The sequence below is a fragment of the Archocentrus centrarchus genome, chromosome 16, assembly GCF_007364275.1.
Source record: "Archocentrus centrarchus isolate MPI-CPG fArcCen1 chromosome 16, fArcCen1, whole genome shotgun sequence".
Taxonomy (NCBI): Eukaryota; Metazoa; Chordata; class Actinopteri; order Cichliformes; family Cichlidae; genus Archocentrus; species Archocentrus centrarchus.
The window spans coordinates 4879885-4898722 of NC_044361.1; the positions used below are offsets into that span (position 1 = coordinate 4879885).

The 18838-nt window shown below is 43.3% G+C and overlaps 1 protein-coding gene across 1 annotated transcript; it reads right to left on the reverse strand.

Moving 5' to 3' along the window:
* Window positions 1–635: 635 nt before the first annotated feature.
* Window positions 636–17280, reverse strand: ptpn23a (protein tyrosine phosphatase, non-receptor type 23, a). The gene is made up of 24 exons (XM_030748883.1): window positions 17052–17280; window positions 14989–15063; window positions 13778–13905; window positions 13041–13117; window positions 12574–12623; window positions 12350–12481; window positions 12179–12259; window positions 11970–12101; window positions 11814–11861; window positions 10799–10855; window positions 10248–10306; window positions 10084–10163; window positions 9044–9158; window positions 8864–8929; window positions 8525–8670; window positions 7890–8207; window positions 6949–7103; window positions 6492–6823; window positions 3657–6168; window positions 3309–3493; window positions 3078–3182; window positions 2676–2814; window positions 2396–2509; window positions 636–1558 (listed from the first exon to the last, which is right to left on the reverse strand). Exons 1-24 carry the CDS (start codon window positions 17133–17135, stop codon window positions 983–985), a joined length of 5766 nt encoding a protein of 1921 aa, XP_030604743.1. The 5' UTR covers window positions 17136–17280; the 3' UTR covers window positions 636–982.
* Window positions 17281–18838: the final 1558 nt, after the last annotated feature.

The window sequence follows — 18838 nt, forward strand, 5'->3', positions numbered from 1 at the left end:
TCTGCTTGCAGACTGCTGTACAAAGCACGGCAGCACACAAACAAATGTAACCCCCAGGTGTGCTCTTTCCCCTCCTCCAGCCCCCTCCCTCATTGGCTGGCTACAATCTACACAGGCTGTAGTTACTGAGCTAACCTGTTTACGATTTTGTAACAGCGCAAAACTTTATACTAATTTTCAAATAAAGAGGCTTTGATACCACAAAAGATGTCTGTCTACTGGATTTATTTCAGTTTTTTTTTTTTTTTATTACAGTAATGAATGAGTGATATTTTAATTCCAGAAGGACAATTTTTTTTGTAATATTCTAGGTTTAAGATATTTACAGTGTTACAAAGAAAAATAATCAACCTGTTAAGACGTGCTGATTTGTATGCTGCTCTGTTAACGTGACAACGGAGCTGTACGCACTGATTGAGTTGGGAGTGCCTCGGCATGCCTGCAACTTCATCCATACGTTACTCCAGCCATTAAATGAGCACAGAGCAGCACAGAAGGGAGCAGCCAAGCGATGTCACTCCTTGGTGATGCTCTGATGCCCAACAGCAAAGGGCACTGTGAAAGTGGAGTGCATGCTGGGGTTTTTAAAATTCTTTTTTGGATGGGGGAAGCCAAGTTTGGCGCTGGAAGAGCAGATGTGTTTCCATCCACCACACACACAAAGAAAAGCAGCAAAGAGCGACAAAGAATGAAGGAATACCCACGAGTGCATAGTGTTCTGGTCCCAGAAGCCATCAGTGATGGAAGGAGAAGCAAGTGTGTTTTGTTTCTGGCATCACCCCCCCAAGCAGTGCAAGTACACCCTTCAGTCTTCAATAATGATCCCCTACTGTCTGCCGCTAGGCACATCTTGGTAATCAACACCGCTATAATATGTCTGAGACACTTCTATTTTTTTTTAAAGCAGGATTAGAAAGAGCTTCAGGCCTTCACTGACGCCTGGTGGTAAAGTGGGTGAAAGGCAGCAATCTGTGTATTCGTCTCAGCGCTTATTGAGGCTCCAGAGGGGATCCAAGCTGCTGAGTGGGTCATCACCTTCGTCCCCTCGAGTTCCATGGAGACCCTGACCTTCTGCCGGCTGCAGGAAGCTCTGCTTGGTCACCCGCTGCTTCCCTCGACCCACCCCGTCCATGGAGAAGGCCTCGGGTGTCAGCGAGGCCAGAAACTCTAGAGATGAAGGAACTGGTGCACAAGTAATAGGAGGTACACTGGGCGGAGCCTCTGGGACCAGCTGATGGTTGGGTGCTGGCGGAGAAGAAGGGGAAATGGCATCAAGCCCATTGGGTGGTGGAGGAGAGGCAGTGGGGGAAATGAAAGGCGGGCTGAAGGAGGATGGGGGCTGTGGATCTGTGGCAGGACAAGCATTCTGGAACTGCTGGATGTTCCCCAGCGAGTCGAGAGCAGGTAAGATAGGGCCGAGCTGCTCCTCAGCCTCCATGGCTGCGTCTGTGGTACTGGGTGGCCGGATGCTGAGTTTGGCAATGGTGGCCTGGATGGAGCTTATGGGCATGTCACCACCAAGGATGATATCCTGCTGAGATTCCTGTCTCGAGTAAGGCTTTAGAGAGAGGGTTCGGAAATAAAAAATTAAAGTGGTAATACAGAGAAAGCAACATAATTACATCTACAGCTGCAACAGTCCTACTGAAATTAGGAGTGCCTCTTCTGATCAGAACTCAGATCAGATCTTTGGAACAATCACAGGTGTAAAAATGTAAATAATTACAGGGTTAAAGTCAGATGAAAGTTTCACAATTAAATCTGAGTTGGTACAGAGGGACATTCCTAAAGTTCTGAATTTGTTTTGAGAACCAGCTCAGATGTCCATCTCTAGAAATGTAAAATGGAAGTGAATGAAGTTTTGTCTGCATGGCTCACAGTGCTGAAAAAACAAAAAAACACCTCCAGTAAATGTGTAATATCTATTTGACATGTCAGTAATCTGCAAACCACGTAGCTATGGTTTATAAAAGGATTACTGATCACACCCTGCAACAGCAACACCCATTTTCCTCTTTATTCTACTTTGTGTGCTACTATAAATAAAGAAAATAAAAAAACTCACTGGACAAGTAAAAAGTATTTAAGATTTACTAGTACCAGATTCTGAAATGTTGGTTTGTTTCTTTTGTATTATAAAGTTTCAAACATACTCTTTCACCTACTATCATTTCATAGATTTTACAAAAATCACTGATCTGCTGTAGTCCTCAACTACAGCAGATCAGTGTTCACTGCTTCCATGTACAGCAGTGATTCAGTCAGATGCTCTGTCAACGATGTTTGCTGGGCAAAGCGGATCAGACTCCGAGTCAGTTTTCAAACTGGTCACTGAGGCTGGTGAATCCAAACCTCCAGAGCTATTCGAATGCACAGTTTAAGAAGCGTGTCGAACCTTTGTGGCTGCAGAGTTGGTGTTCTTGCTGCAGGTGGCGGTCGTGATGCCGTGGCGCTGAAGAACCTGCTCGGCGTGCTTCAACACAGCCTCGTAGCAGAACTTCAGGTGGAGCTGCAGACAAACCCAAAAGATAATATTAAGCGTGTACTATTAATGCTTCACTTTGTGAAAACTTGCAAAAACTGATTGTTCAGTTTCCTATCATCTATATGTGCCGCTATAAAATAAGTCAAATATCAACCCCAAGCGCAACACCAGGTTTCTGGGCCTCTCTCACCTTCTCCTGTAGCATATTCTTCCTCTGCTGTCTCATCTTCTTCACCAGCAGTGGAAGGTCCGGGATCCCATTTCCTGCCTCCAGCTCCTGCAGAGCTGCATAAAGCAGACAGAAGGCGCCAGTGCGTCCAACACCCGAGCTGAGACAGAAAGTGTACAGGCTGATTAGCAACAACAGAGGTGCTGAAGTGAATAATCAGGAACAAAACTGACAGGTTGCGTCTTATATCAGCAGGAAGCAAGAAAAGTAAGTTTGCTATGTGCTGTCTACACTTCAAGGTTGTGATCCAGAGGGCCAAAATGTGATCATTTAATAGGGGGATAAAGGTGCATATTTAAGAAATTCACACTGTTGGACTTGTCTGTACATAAATGGAAAGGACAGTCACAGAAATACTCTCACCTGCAGTGCACTACAACAGGAGTGTGTAAGGGCCTCTGGTGGAAGTAATGTCCATGGACCTCTTGGATGAATCGCAGCAGATTGCTCTTGCTGTCAGGAAGACCCCTAATGGAATATGAAGAAATAATGATTCCTCAGGTTGAGATGCATTTAAATGGCATTCCTAGATTTCCTAATAAATCCCTTCTGCAAGTCTTTATGTACAGTATTTAATATAAAGAGATGACTTACAGCTCTGGCCAGGAAGTAAACTGGAGATGCACAACAGTGCGCTTTAGGCTTTGGTCACGGTACTGCAGACTGATCATGCGCTCCACGTGCGTTGGTGTCATCTTCTGTGTTGTTAGGCTGAGTGTTATTGGTCCCTGAGAGAGTGGCTGGCCGCGCTCCGTTGGGAAGTAGCGCAAAACTTTTCCCTGTGAGAAATTGGAAGCACAAACAACAAATAAAGTGCATCTAAGAAATCTATTAGTTCAAAAATAAATTCCGTAAAACTTTACATTTTCTTATAAAACATATTTTTTCGTGCTATACTTAAATATTAATATACAAACTATATAACTGCAAAAGAACCTGTACCTTTTCCAGCTCCTGCTCTGAAACCAGCATCACAATCAGTGACACCTTCTGCTCGTACACCATCAGCCAGAAGTCTGCTGCTGTGCCGGTGAGTGGAGCCTGCGTGGCAATAAGGCGTGGGCAGTATGGTGACAGGTCTTCCACGTAGCTAGCGTTAATGTAGTCATCTTTCCCTGACTGTAGCACCACACGGTTGATGTCATACGGCATGACATCTTGATGACGGTTCTTCATGGTGTAGCAGCGGGCAATAGCAATGGAAAGCTGGCGAGCATCTTTTTCCTGCTGGTCCTGTAGCTCTTTCCAGCGGGCATCCAGCACAGAAAGCCCCCCTTCATTCTCCGTGGGGTGCTCCAGGGAATCTACTTGAGCTCTGTAACGTTCTAGTTCACTGTGAAGGCGGGCGACACGCTCTGGGGCTTGGTATGGGTCACCCTGGATCAGGAGAACTCCCTGGGAGCTCTTCTTTCTACGCTCCCCATCCTGAGGATCAGCTTTGGTGGGTTGGAGAACATTAGTAGGGGCCTTGGTGCCTCCAGGCTGGCTCTCTGGACTAGACGACAGAAGGTCATCTGTGCTTGAATTCTGTCGTTCAAACAGTGAAGTGGAGGGAGAAACAGCGGAGGGAGAAGGAAGAGTTGGTGGTGCTGTGCCTCCAGGAGTGGGTGTTGGAGTGGGCCTCTGCTGGGGGTTCAGACCCAAAGAAGATGGACCTGGAGAAGGAGCTGGGGAGGGGGAGGGGGAAGGGGAAGGTGGGATACTGTTGGGTGGCTGTGATGCTGTAGGGCCTCCTGGAGTGGGCTGAATCATGTGCTGAGTAGGGGGGGCGTGTATACCATGCGGGCCTATAGCAGTGGGTTGCTGTGGGGCACTTGAAGGTACGTTAGGTCCTGGAGCTGGAGGATACATGGCTGAAGGTTGTGGATGGGTCATAGAAAGAGGAGCCTGAGGTTGTTGTGGAGCAGCAGGCTGTGGTGCCAGAGGCTGCTGAGGCATCACTGGAGCCACTCCAGGGTAGCACACCCCCCCAGGATGAGGGAGCTGAGGTTGGTTGGGCATCCGCATGGGTTGCTGGGGCATATTTGGCATGGGAGGCTGTCCAGGGTGAGGGTGGTGCTGTGGTAGTAGTGTACTGGAGGGCATTTGAGCCATAGGCCCCCTTGGCAATTGGCTCTGAGGGCCAGGAACCATATGGGGCTGTGAAGCAGGAGGCATCTGTGGGTGCATTGTAGGGTGAATGGGCTGGCTAGTGGGCGGCATGAAGTTCTGTGAGACTGGAGGCATTGTCTGACTTGTGGGGGGCATCTGTGCTCTGGGACCACCTGGTATCTGTATCTGTGGGCGTGACGGTATCTGCTGAGCACCAGGGGGCATTGAGACTTGTTGCTGTTGTGGTAGCATGTGTTGGTGAGGGAGTGCTTGGGGCATCTGCTGGTTGGGATGGGGTGGGCAAGGTTGAGATACAGGGGGCGCTGGTTGGGAAGATGGGGGTGTTGGTGGGTGTGCACTCTGAGGAGGCCTTGGAATGGAGCCTGGTATCATTTGAGGGTGCTGTTGGGGCACATAACCCTGTGGAGTCTGGTAGCCTTGCGATATTTGAGGCTGAAAGCCATTTTGCTGATGAGGCTGTAGCTGACCTGGAAATGCCTGCTGGTACTGGGGAGGAACACCAGGCTGTTGGGGCATATATGGATGTGGGTAGGTTTGTTGGGTTTGAAGAGGAGGGTGAGGGCCAGGAATAGCCCTTGGTCCAGGCTGGTAGCCCTGAGGGAGTTGTCCAATGGGCTGGGGGTACTGCTGTGGATGCTTCTGTTGTTGAAACTGGGGTCTCTGGCCTACACCCTGAATGGGAACCGCTGGTTGGGGCACAAACTGGGGGTATGCCCCTATCTGTGGGGGCACAGTGTAACCAGTTGAGGCCGCAGGTGGGACAGGGTGGTGTGGTGTGGGAGTGTAGCTAGGAATAGGTGCCTGAATGCTGTCCACCGTGGTGGTCGAAGGCCGAACAGGGGCAGGGGCAACCTGGCCAGGTTGGGGAGCTTGAGGAGGTGGAGGCCGATACCCGGGGAGAACTGCTTGGGTTGGCATTTGAGGAGGCCTCTGTGGAGTCATCTGCGGCAGAGGCCCACGTGGCACGGGTCCCTGTGTTGCAAGAGCCCCTGCAGTAGGAAACTGAGCAATCCGTGCCAGGAGTTCTGGAGGTGGCAGGTTAGCAGGGAAGCGTGGCAGACCAGCAGCTGGAGCAGCCGGCCAAGGCAGAGAGGTGCCACCCAGCTTAGCACCAGGCTGCATGAAGGCGTCACGACCAGGCAGATGTGCTGCAGTGGTAGGAAGGGAAGGAATGTCAGGAGGCAGGCTGCGGAGGTCCTCAGGCAGGTCACCCCCCAAGGCCAAGATGGCCGCATTGATCTGGGCTAGCTCTGGGTCCTCTAGGCTAGAAGGGTCAATATCCTTTGGCATAAGGGACGGCTTAGCTGCCGTAGGCCTTGCTGGTGGCTTTTTCTGGGTCTCTCTGAGGAAGGGAAATGCAGTCATTAAGTTCTGCAGACTGTTTGTCCCAAAGACAAAATATCAGACTAAGCTAATATTAAAGAATCCTTTTAAGAAGTTCTGAATTAGGCAATTCACCTACAGCTGAAGACATGACTTTGGTTGCACTGAATTATTCTAACAGCAAAAACAGGTTTGTTGTACTTTACTTAAAGCACACAAAAAGTTAAAAAAAAAAAAATATATATATATATATATATATATATATATATATATATATATATATATATATATATATATATATATATATATATATATATATATATATTTTTATGTCTTTCTTACTTTTCCAGTATGGGCTTCCTTTCCTCTGCCCTGGTCTGACACAGGGCCTTTGCTCTCTCCAGCAGACGTGACGCTTTGGCCTCCAAGTCATCGTAGAACTCTTTTCCCTCCTGCGATTTCTTCATCAGGTCTTCGTAGGCTTCATATGAACCCACCAGTCCCTGGATAGTGCTGTTCCACTGCTGCTCAGTCTGGCTCAGGCTTTTCCGAACAGAAGCGTACTGAACATTGGCCTCAGTCAAGGCCTTTAAGATGTTTTCCTGCGCTGCGAGGTTCTGGTCGATATACACCTTCACTTGTTCGTACTTCTTCAGCTGCTCCTCAAATATGCGCTGGAGGGACACAAGTTGTCAAAGGTCTCTCACAACACCAAACAGCAAATTATTTTAATTTCATTTTTCTGATATGCTTTCAAGTAACAATGCATCATGTTTACAAATGGGCTTTTGCCAAATACCTTCATGTCAGCTCTGTCTGTGGTGACCAGGGTGGAGGTGATGTCATCCTGCTGGACGAGGTCACGGAGCTGTTTCTCCAAAGAGCTTCTCTGTTCCCTCATCTCCTGCACCTTTCCCAGGATCCGCTTCATGCACTGCAGACCTGCTACTTCCTCTGCATACACACAGGCACAGTCGCTTACAGTCACAATTCAAACAAAATCATATTCAGAGCTTGAGCCGTTAAAAGCCAAAGAATTTGTGCTCAAAGCCTTTAGTTCACCGATCAGTCGACCAACTAAAGAAAAAGGCAGCTACATTTGTTACTAATGTAAAAGTCCTTTTTTCTTCCTCATAGGTTTTAAAGTTTTCAATTCATGTATGCAATTTAAATACATCATAAATGTAAGCCTGTATTGGTTTGACCATCCGCAGCAGTACACGGTTTTCTGTGCCTGCCAGTGATGTCTGCGTGGAGGTGCGTCTACTGCCATCTACTGACTGTAGCTCACTGCTTCACGCAACCCCATTTAAAAAGAAAATGGAACTATCTCCAAATTAGTAAAAAAACTGCACCCCCCACAGTTCAATTCATTTTAAATATCAAATACGTAATGTGTAGAAATATGTACAATGGTCTCCTGCGTGAGATATTAACTTTTTTTTTTTTTTTTAAATATGTTGCTTTTATAAAAAATACCAAAACATATACCAGGTTTTGCCAGTGAACCTAAAAGCATGGCCATAAGTTTTTCTATTATTCTTTATTGTAGGGCTGCAGCCAGGGCTGGGCAATAAACTGTAATATGCCACTGTGCTTCACTTTCATGGAAATTGTAAAAACCTTTAACTCTGAAGAGCAGAAAATATTTGGGGACTTTAAATAATCTTGATAACTTTCATCTACTCTAATAAACCTTGCTAAATTACAAGCAACCCCTCATTATAAAAATGCCCTCACCTTCACTCAGCTGGGGCCGTGGCAGGGCCTCTCTCAGACTCTCCAGTGGCCCCCCCAACAGACGCAGATTGCTGATGTGCAGGTTCATGGCCCGGTGGAGCTCCGTGTTGGTGAAACTGGCCTTTTCGTGAGCCTCCATGTACTTCTCAAGGTCTCTGCGGAGCTCAGCCAGAGCCTGGCTCTGGGCAGCTGGGTGCACCTCGCCCGCAGCAGCACCACCGACCTCCTGGAGGGCTCGCTCACCTGCTTCATCCACCTCTAGCACATCTCTGATTTCTTTCAGTGACGACTCCACATCGGTAAAGACGCCGGAGAGCACTGTACAGCAGCCACAAATTATCACTGACATTAAATGTAATACAGCCAATAATAATGATCAATGTCAACAATCTTGCAGTTTTTCTGCAGAAGACCTACTTGTTATTGAATTTTCTCTATTATAAAAATGCAGCTTTTCTAAATCAAGAAGTGAGCTTAATTAAATTGTTGAGCAACAGCTGCTACTGCTGAGAAAACCAAGCTCCAACTGTTGAAGTTTGGGGGTATCATTTCTTCACTGTGTAACATCTGCCTTCTTGCAATAAAACACAATAACTGCAGACGTTAGGTCTGCTGTGTTTGCTTGTGGCACTAACCCTGCATGGACTGTATGAGGCTCTTGACGGTGTCAGGCCGGACGCTGAGAGCGGCGCACTTCTCCATCAGGACTGGAGGGATGTGGTTGTACATGTCAAGGTTGTCTACAGACTCTGGCTCCAAGCCAAGAGAATCCATAAACTGCCTGCAGGAGGAGGCACGAGCAGTCACCAAATACTGCAACAGAATCTTTAAAACAAAACTCTAGTCTTTGAAGTAACTTTAGCATTTATTCTGGGAATCAATTAAAAGTTCTGCTGTACCAAGATTGTTTCTTATTGATTAAGTCTGAGTTCACTCACCATTTGAATGCAAAATTAATGACATATCACACTCACTCTAGTGTTTCATTCTTGCTTTCAATCTTGGCCATGATGTCCCTCAGCAGCTTGGCCTTCTCCTCACTGAAACAAACAAACACGAGTTATAAAAACAAACACGAATAATATGAAAAAAAATCTGACTCGAGATGTTATTTTCACATTTCTAACATGAACTTATCCGCTGAGAGGGCCTACCTGTACAAAGAAGAGGCTTCGTGGGCAGCCATGGGCACCAATTTGGCAAAAAGGTCCGGTCCAGTGACAGTCGGGTCAGTGGGATTGACCGGCAGAGCTTTCACCAGCGGAGCACCTAGAAAGACACAAAACTGTTTATGTAATAACACAGATGAGCATGTAATTAAATGCATTCAGCACCCTGAACGTGGGGCCGCTTTATAATATTAAATTATTCATGCAAAAGTCTGAACAGATTATTCAAACAGGTTTCTCTTTAGTAAATTTAAAAAAAAAAAATCATGAGATTCATTCAGTCGTAACAGCATCTCGAATTTGGATATTTGCCAATGTTTGCAGTATTATGATACAGTTAATAACTTTGGGATTTGGATTCATAGGCAGAAAAACTTAATTGAATAAATCAACTTTTATTATGGGAAACTTAATTTTCTGCACCAAACAAGTAACCTGCCAAAAAAAAAGCAGCAATCATATTCTGTCCTCAGATATCAAAACATTGCTTTATTGCATTTAATCATTAGTAATTATTTAACTCTGCTTCTCTCTTTCTTAGAGAGCCTTTTGACCCGACTCTCTCTCTGCTCTCTTTTCTTTCCCCTCGCCCCCACCCGGTGACGGAGTACGGCTGGTTCTGCCAGAGGTTTCCTCCTAGAACCTTCCCACTGTTGTCACGTGCTCGCTCACAGGGTGTTCATCTGACTGTTGGGGTTTCGTTCTAATATTGTAGGGTAAAGACCGTACAATTGGCGCTATATAAATAAAACTGAATTGAATTAAACAAATTGATGGCACACGTCTCAAAAAAAGACCAAATCTAGAATAAATGATTGTCAAATTTTCAGTCTTTACACTGAAGTATAAAAACTGGCAAACATGAGCTTTGACTGCGCATTAATTTTGGATGGGCAAAACATGGGCAAGGCACACAACATGCTATTCATACACTTTGCACGTATACATACTTGGAACACCCTACATGCAAAACCTGCTTTGCATGTACTAACTGAGTGCGGAAACATGCTGAGGCTCCCTGTTACCTTTGACAGAGGCTAGAGTCTCCAGAGAAGGAACGGTCTCATGATAAATGAAATCGTTGTCCTTTTTGGCAGAATTAAACCTGCAGGTTCAAAGAAAAACAAGCTCAAAAACCACCGAATCATCATGAAAATACTGCAACTGTTAATTAAGACTTTTCGCTCACTTTCCACCGATAACATCCATGGTGAACCTCAGGGCCTCTTGCACACTGTCAGGTTGACCCTAGTTGTAAAACGAGGGAGGACAGTTCAGTTTCATTAACAGTAAGAACACAAACATTAAAGGCTATTTTTCCCCCCACACATGCACTGCAGCCCGAACTACTGTAAATACTACACAGCATAGGTGCAAGTATGCAAATGTCTGACTCAGTCGGATCAGAGATTAGCAGTCTTTAACCTGGTAGCTCCATGTTACACAGTCTGCTATGGAGAACGTGGAACGAGTGAGTGGGCATCTTGTTTCCTGCCTTTTGCATGATCTACTCATGCAGCAACCCCGCCTAACCACGCAGTGTATTTCCAGTACTGAGAGGCATCTGAAGCAAACCGTCTACTGCCGTGTGCTGCATGTGTGACAACTTCAGAGAACGTCCTGTCTTGATTATGCCGACAATGTATGAAGTTCAATTGTGAAAACAGCTCAAGAAAGGCTCCAGTTAAACTAAAATGATTTTAGCATGCATTGCTCGGAAGGTAGAGGGAAAGAGTTTACCTTGGCTAGCTTTATGGCTTCACTGAGTTTGTCCAAGGAGCTCTGCAGATAAGCCAACTGTGGAAAAAAAAAAGAGGACACTTAACGCATGGAAAAGTAACCATAACTACTATAACAAAGCTAACCAGCAAACTGGTATAACTACTGAAAAAAATCTTCTTTTATTTTTCATGTTTGTTATGGCTTAAAATAAATTATCTGAATGCAACTTTTCAGAAAGCCCTAAAATTAATTTGAAGTTATTTTTCGTGAGGAAATGGTTACTTTTTTCCTTGATGTCAAGAAAGGCACGTCACTAGTGTCTGGTGGCTCCAGTAAGGCAGAATTTTTGAACTACAGGAGGAAGCCACAGTGCTCAGAAGGGAGAACATGACAACACCCCACAGAGAGGCCCTGCTCGATCTGAACCTAGAAACTTCTTGCTTTGAGGCAACATTGCTAACCACTGAAGCACCAGCTGGGCTCCCATCCATGTACTAACCAGGTCAACCCGGCTTAGCTTCCAAGGTTAGACCACACCGGACTTGTACTCAAGGCAATAGATCTACTACTGCCTTGAGCACACGTATTAGAAGACAAAAATGCTATTTCTATTCTAGCTAAAAAATGTTTGTGGAGATTTCAGCTGAACTGTTATATAGGTAAATATATTGATAACATTTGAAAATGAGTACATTTCAAAAATATATCAACACTACCATAGTTGCTCTTGAGGGGAAGTTTAATCCTGTTAAATGGTAAATGGACTGGTTCTTACACAGCGCTTTTGGACTCTACGTTGAGCACTCAAAGTGCTTTATACAACATGCCTCGTTCACACATTCATACAAGCGCTTCCTCCTACAGCTAAGTGTTTTCTGTCTAACATTCATACACATTCATACTCCAACGGTTGCATCAGAGAGCAACTTGGGGTTCAGTATCTTGTCCAAGGATACTTTGGCATACAGCCAAAGTATCTACCTCCTCCACTGACAGTGGAAAATAAAATTATGGATCTGATTTTTGGCCGTACCCGTTCTCCAAACTTCTGCTGCTCCTCTGCCTGTTTTCCCATATGAAGCTGTTGAGGGAAAAAAGAATGACTGACACCAAACTCCAAGGTAATCAAGTGCCAACATGCAGTGGATTACCACATACAAACAACTGCTTTCTTCCTTTAAACACTCACATGTGCGATAGCAGCAAAGTAGTAAATCTTCATCTGAACCAGTTTCTTCCAGTCTTTCTGGATTTTTCCCAGCATGGAGGCTGTCTCGGAATTCTCCAGAGCCCTGCAGGCCTCTTTGTAGTAATCCACCACCTGCAAAAAGAGCCACAGTTATTAGCATTTAATATTTAAATAAATGACTACATACGATTTAATGGTAAGAAGTCAACCTGAGCACTGATGCGGGCAACTAGGAAACTCTTCCTGTTGTCCAACATGGACTTCTCCAGAAGACACTCCTGAGCCTGGCCCTGGGACAGAGATGCAGGTTAATGACACACACTTCTTTTCTGTGTGTTTTTTTTTTAATGCATGCCTACACATGTGGGTGTATGACCTACCAGCATAAGGTTGATGTTGAGGTTCAGAATCTGGTGGCTCATATCCACACTGAAGTTGTGGCTGAAATGGTCTCTCAGGTAGGAGAAGGCCCCTGCTGAGCACTGGAAGTGAGTGCATGACACCTTCATCCCCTAGAAACAAAGCAGAGAGAGTCAATGGGACTGTGCATGCACACACAAACATGATTACTCCATTACAGTGTGTGTGTGTGTGTGTGTGTTACCTCCTCAGATACCCTGTTATCCATGGCTCCCAACATGGAGTGCAATGCCCCTGCAGACAATCCACAGACAGGTTTGGAGGAATTTGCCAGTTTTGCTGTTCACATTCAGTAAATACTTTGCATACAAGCTGCAAATGATCTGAATTCTCTGCAGTTTTCGGTACAGGAAGTGAGTATTTGCTTTCCTTTACATGTCATGTTAGCATGCACACCCAACAGTGGCAAGCCCCTTTTGTATATTCAATATGGTACTGAGGTGCTGACGGGTTTCATGTAAAAATAAGACTATTCCTTTAAAAGGGGAAATCTGTGCTGTAGCACTGTGAATAAAAAGTGACTGTGTTTGAGTCAAGCATACATTATTAAGATAGCATATATTTACCCCATACTTTTTTTTTAAAGAATGACATGTTCAGTAGTTTTGAACCATTATACTTTATTACTATTATCTGCTGTAAGTGACTCACCCAGATTGTAGAGGATGCAGGCTTGCTCATAGCTGATGTCATCATGAGTGACTGTTTTTCCAGAGAAAATTTCAGTCCTGTTATCCAGAGAAAAAGCATTTTTTAAAAAAGCATATATTACAGAAAGTAAATGTCTGAACAGTATCATTTATTATTAGTTTTCTAAACCACAGTATTAGAATGATACTGAAGAGAAGAACAGAAGGAGGTCACATACACATACATGCAGTGAAATTCAGTCTCTGTAGCTAACCCATCACACATGCAGTACATAGCACATATAGCACAACATGGGGGCAGCTATCATTCACATGATAGGAGTATGAGAGCATGATTTGTTTTTTAGTGTAAGGTTGACATTAAGTTTACTTTATGGTCTCCCATAGGAGGAAATCATCTTGAATCAGGAAACTGCTCAATCAAAACATGCCAAAAGGTTAATATCAGTCAAGAATGTACAGTGTCACCCTGGGCCCATTGGATACCAACAGGAACACCTCATCACACAATCTGATCTTCAGGAACACGGCTATAAACCGAATGAAACACTTGACACTGCTGTGTTTTGTAAAACATCCCAACATTCAGCTCAAAGCCAGTGTGCTGACACTGCTCTCTTGGAGCAAACTGCAGTGAGTGTAACTCTAAAATAAGATTCTCTAGTGTTCAGCAGTACAGACTGCAGTTGGATGGGCATGTGTAAATGCTCCATACTGTGTATGTCTGTGTGTTACTACCATGAGATGGGCACTGCAGCCTCCTGGCCCGTTCCCATGGGCACTCGGCTCTGGAGATAATGCAGCTGACCGAAGTACTTCCTCAGTGTGCTGCATCCCTCGAAATCCCTCGTCACATTCACTGCGCTCTGCGAAGCAGACACAAACAGTGTGTTTCTGTTGTGTTTAATCAGCTCCAGAAATCGTTACTCTTGCAAACACACTGTGACCCAGCCCAGCTTTTATCGTTAGAAGCTGGGCTGAGAAAGTACGTACACATAAAAAAATGTTTGTATGAACGTGTCTGTGTGTGTGAGAAAGGGTGAATGAGACATGTTGTATAACGCACTTTGAGTGCTCAGGTAGAGTAGAAAAGCACTATAGGAACCAGTTCATTTACCACTCCCAGTGGTGAATTCTATAACAGTGAGTTTTGGTGTTTAACACTAGAAATTTATCATTTTCTTTCAGCATTTCCAAAGGCTTCATTTTGGCTTGATTTATAACTTGCATCAGATTTTTTTTTTAAAAATACTGCATACGATGAACTTAACCTCATCCCATAACAGTTAGAGTTCTGGAGTTGACACACTGGATGGAGGTTTCCTTTACCATCTCGATGGGATGCTGGGAGTTAAGGTTAAATAGTTGTGATTTTATGTCATACCAAGTTCATTCAAATTTATTTGCACAGTCATCTCAAGAGGCTTTGTATTACGGTATAGACTGTGCAATGTTAGAGAACCGCAGAGAATCAAAAGATTCCCTACGAGCAAGAACTTGGTGATAGTGTGAAGGAAGAACTCCCCTTTAACAGGAAGAGACATCCAACAAAACAATCTGATATGACCGGCTGGTGGGTGAGGGGAAAAAGAAGAGAAGGTATTGAAAGATGAATGACAAAACAAAAAACTCCATTAGCATGTTTTGGTCCATCTCACACAGCTTTCCATAAAACTGTATAGTTGTATATAGTCTGAAGGCATAAAGCATTAGGTTTGATACATGTTACTATCAAGCCTACTTAAAGCATCCTCAGCCTGATTTTTTTTTTTTTTTTTTACATTTACAGCAGCCACACCTGGCCAGTGAACTGTACCTAGAACTTAGGAACACTTCATTTTTCTTAATCAGATCAGAGCAGTATGACTCACTACATTCATCATCAGCTTTAACAGCAACCAACACAAAGATGGACAAGTCAGAGTCACAGAGATCTGACAGAGACACACCTGCCGCAGGGTCTCCAGTTTCTTCAGCTGTTCATTGTAGTTGTCCGGATTCTCGCCATAGTTCTTCAAGATGAACTAGAGAGGATGAAACAGAAGCAACAAGTAGGTGAATGTGCTGCTTAAAATCAGGCAAAAACAAAATGAAATGAAGGTGCTGATGTTAGTAATTTCTGATACTGAGTGTTGAGATGTTTATGAAAAAACTAAAAAAAGTTCAAATGTCTTTAAACTGTAGCACATTAATCATTATGTTAATCTTTAGTCTTCAGTATAAACCAAGAATTTAGACTCTTGGAGCCTCTCAAGAGTTCCCATCATGCTTTGCCAAGACTTTCGCTGTGCCGATAAGCCACTACAATAAGCTTTAAGCTACTAATTGTCGGGTCAGGAGGTAAACAGCCCTGCAGACGTTCTCATTCTTTTACTAGTGCTTTTGTTTCAGTTTTAATTCAATCATGGATGCAGAAAGGTCACAATGACAAAGCCAGAAGACAAACACAGTCCTGTTTTTATGCCTACAAGCCAAATATGTGCTGTTCTGCCATTAGTTTGGGCTAAAGAGAGAAAACGTTGGTATTTTAGATTCATTTTTAAATAATAATGTAGTGATACTGCCCATATTTTACTTAATTAAAAAAATACTACCACGAATTTAAAGGTTATGCATTCAAGGCCAATAAAACCATTCATAAATCATTCATTTAAGCTTTTTTTTTTTTTTTTTTTTAAAGAAAATGTTCTGCCCTTAGATGAGCTGCATGAAATTAGCTGAAATTAAGTCTTGGTGTGCCATCCATTATCCAAAAGAATTATAAGTAAAAACAGTCTGAGACTACCCCTCCACCGTGTCTAAAAATGTACCCCACACCACGTATGAACTGAGTCCTTGGATCTAGAAGAACATCTGGATCCAGATTAGTTTGTGATATTTTCTTGAGAACATCAACATGATGTCTCCCAAATTGTCTTATATCATTCTGATGTGTATTTGTAAAGCTATGATCCCAAATGTGCTTTTTTTTTTTTTTTTTTTGCTTTCTGCTCCATCCATAACTGATTATGGTATTTAGTCAGAAGGACAAAGGTCTTTTATCTGCATGAGTAAGAGGTGAGGAAATGGGTCAGCAGATAAAGATGACACAAACTGCAAATGATCTGCATTTTATTTCCTGTAAATATCAGAGGTGAAATGAGCTTTGGAAGCAGTATGTCTAATGCATTTGTGTGCGTTTTGTCAAGCTAAGAGTGAAGTCCTGTTTTGATGTCCCACATGAAGTTTGCCATGTCATCCAATAAGAAATCAAAGCTTTGACTTGGATGCTCACATAAACAGCGTTTTCTCCCAAAATGTATTTTAAAAGGACCAAAGGAAAACACCTGAAACATTTCCTGTTTTGTATGTTATTATCATTCATGTCATCTATAGTTTTGTCTGTTTCTATTTTTAAATATCTGTATTTGGTTTTAACATGCGCTCCACTGCTTCCTTACGATTCAGGTAAGAAGCAGTACCACAGGTGTAGTGACAACTTTCCCTGTGTATTTATTTATAGGAGGTTATACAAAATATATCCATCTGCTAAGCTGGTAGTTCGAATAGCTCCTAAATCTGTTGGAGAAGCTGCTCCGCTCGCTCAGGTGCATGTGACAGTGAGATCACTGTTTATTATTCTCATATCGGCAGCCTGACTCGGCAGGGAGGAGTCGTTATTTTAGAAATATGTACATTTGCCTTTCGCGCTGTGATTATTCTGGTTAATTCCTACAGAGTTAGCACTTAGCTAAGGGCTAATTATCAACTTGAGCGTTTAGCTCAGCTAGCAGGCTGCTGGCTAACGTTAGCAAACAAAGGCAGTGGGCAGGAGGGGTTTGTCAGAAACAGACCTTCGCTAGCTCACCAGCTACCCGTTCTGGAAAATTCTTTTAACCCCGAAGGCAACGACAACTGTTACTTTGAGCCGTGGCTAGTGTTAGGCTCTCGATTAGGTTACGCCTTCGTTCATAATCCTTGTTTGGTTGACTTTCGACCTCAGCCCTGTTGCTCCATTCCCCACCCAGCTCACCTGCCTCACGGACGGGCTGAACTGGAACTCCCCAGCCTCTTTTAGATCCAGCCAGATCATCGGCATCCGGGGGACCGCCTCCATCGCGGCCGAATCTACACGGAGCTGTCAGCCCGTACGATGTCAAAATCCCACTGGCGAATTTGTGAACGTTAACGGTTTTCCCGAAGATTGCGTTCCCCCCAAACAACTGTGTCATGTATCCATTTACACTTCAACCGGAAACTGGGAACACACGTGACGTAGGCCTTCGAAACGCTTGCGAACGTTTCTGGGAAATGTAGTTACTAAAGAAACTAGACTGCAAAACACACTGGAAAGCAGTTGAATTATATTTTTATTCGCCAAAGAAAATTCGCTGGCACTTAATAGTACAGCACGCGACTTATGGTAATACCCCAACATTTACCATGTATTTTATTCTGAAATTGGTTTGTAATTTCCAGTAGTTAAAAATACTGGGTACATCAGAACACGGGGTTAAAGACTGGAGATTTTAAAGGAAAGAAGAAATAAATTATACTGTACTTATACTATACTTATAATAATAGCTGTTTTAGAGGAAAATGAGAAACGATTTCAAACTCTTTTTTTTTTCAATTTTCAATTTATATTTTACTAAGCCAATTTGTTAATGTGGTGATAGTTTTTTAACAATTTAGTTTTTAAAATGTCAGACCATACATAAAAAATTTAACCACAGCTTCACATTCATGTTTTTTTTTAGTGATTTATTAATGATTGATGTTGCTTATTTCTATGCTGACCAAGTCACTAATTATTTTATTTGATAAAACTGCCAGGGTTACAGCCTTGGGGAGGCTGTTACAGATTAATTATGGAATAATCTTCAGCCTAATCCATAATAAGTTGAGTGTGCATGCATCCACGAAACCATGATTGTTTAGTCACATCGCCATCATGCAGTGGCAGTGTGGCAACAGAGGGCTGAAGCCTCATATTGAGCAGGAGAAATATTAAGAAAGTAGAAATGATAATTAAGCAGATACTTACACATTCTTACATTATTGTGGGCGGTTTATCTGTGCACCTACATCTTTCACACATTATAGCTGTATTTAAGGAAATAACATTTGTTAACAACTTTGTTGTGCAGTGGCAATTATCATGTGTGCACATGAAAGCAGCTTTGGCTCACTGGGTGGATCAGGCAATTCATGTGCCACAGGACTGATGCTTCAGGTCTGCCATGAGGCCATTTGCTGTGTGTCTTTCCCTTGTCTTTCTCCCAGCTCTCCACTGCCCTGTTGCAATAAAGATTAAAAAATATACTAAAAGAAAAGACTGTATTTCACATCTACAGTATAAGAAGTATATATTTAGCCTATATATTACAATCAGGATTAACTGCACTCTTGACAACTGTTTTACAGTATTATTTTGCTCTGCTCTTTTACTCTCCCCATGTCTGCCTACACACATAGAATTTTTAAATTTGTCAGACTACTGAACTTGTCACATTACAGAGACTGTCATTACAGACGTTACAGTGTAGAAATTATGCAAACTGAGAATGAAGATTTGTCTCTAAATAGTGTCACATTTTAAAAAGGTTCACAGGGCGCTAGTTGCAGTTTCTGAAGGCACCAGATTCTGTGTATTTATAGCATGTTCACATGATGTCTGCATTTTAAAAGAAGTGGGGAAATTGGAGCTTTCACCTTTTTAACTTTTTTCCTTTTTTAAAAAAAATCCACATGCCAGATCATCTATATTTATGAATTCAGGAACTGCTGCTAATGAAATGGGGCAGATCCATCTCTCCT

Excerpts from the sequence above, each read along its gene's own strand:
- ptpn23a (XM_030748883.1), bottom strand. The coding sequence starts at position 17,135 with ATGGAGGCGGTCCCCCGGATGCCGATGATCTGGCTGGATCTAAAAGAG. Across the intron at positions 12,260-12,349 it reads TCAACATCAACCTTATGCTG|GGCCAGGCTCAGGAGTGTCT; the intron begins GTAGGTCATACA and ends TCTCTGTCCCAG. Across the intron at positions 1,559-2,395 it reads CCAACTCTGCAGCCACAAAG|CCTTACTCGAGACAGGAATC; the intron begins GTTCGACACGCT and ends CTCTCTCTAAAG.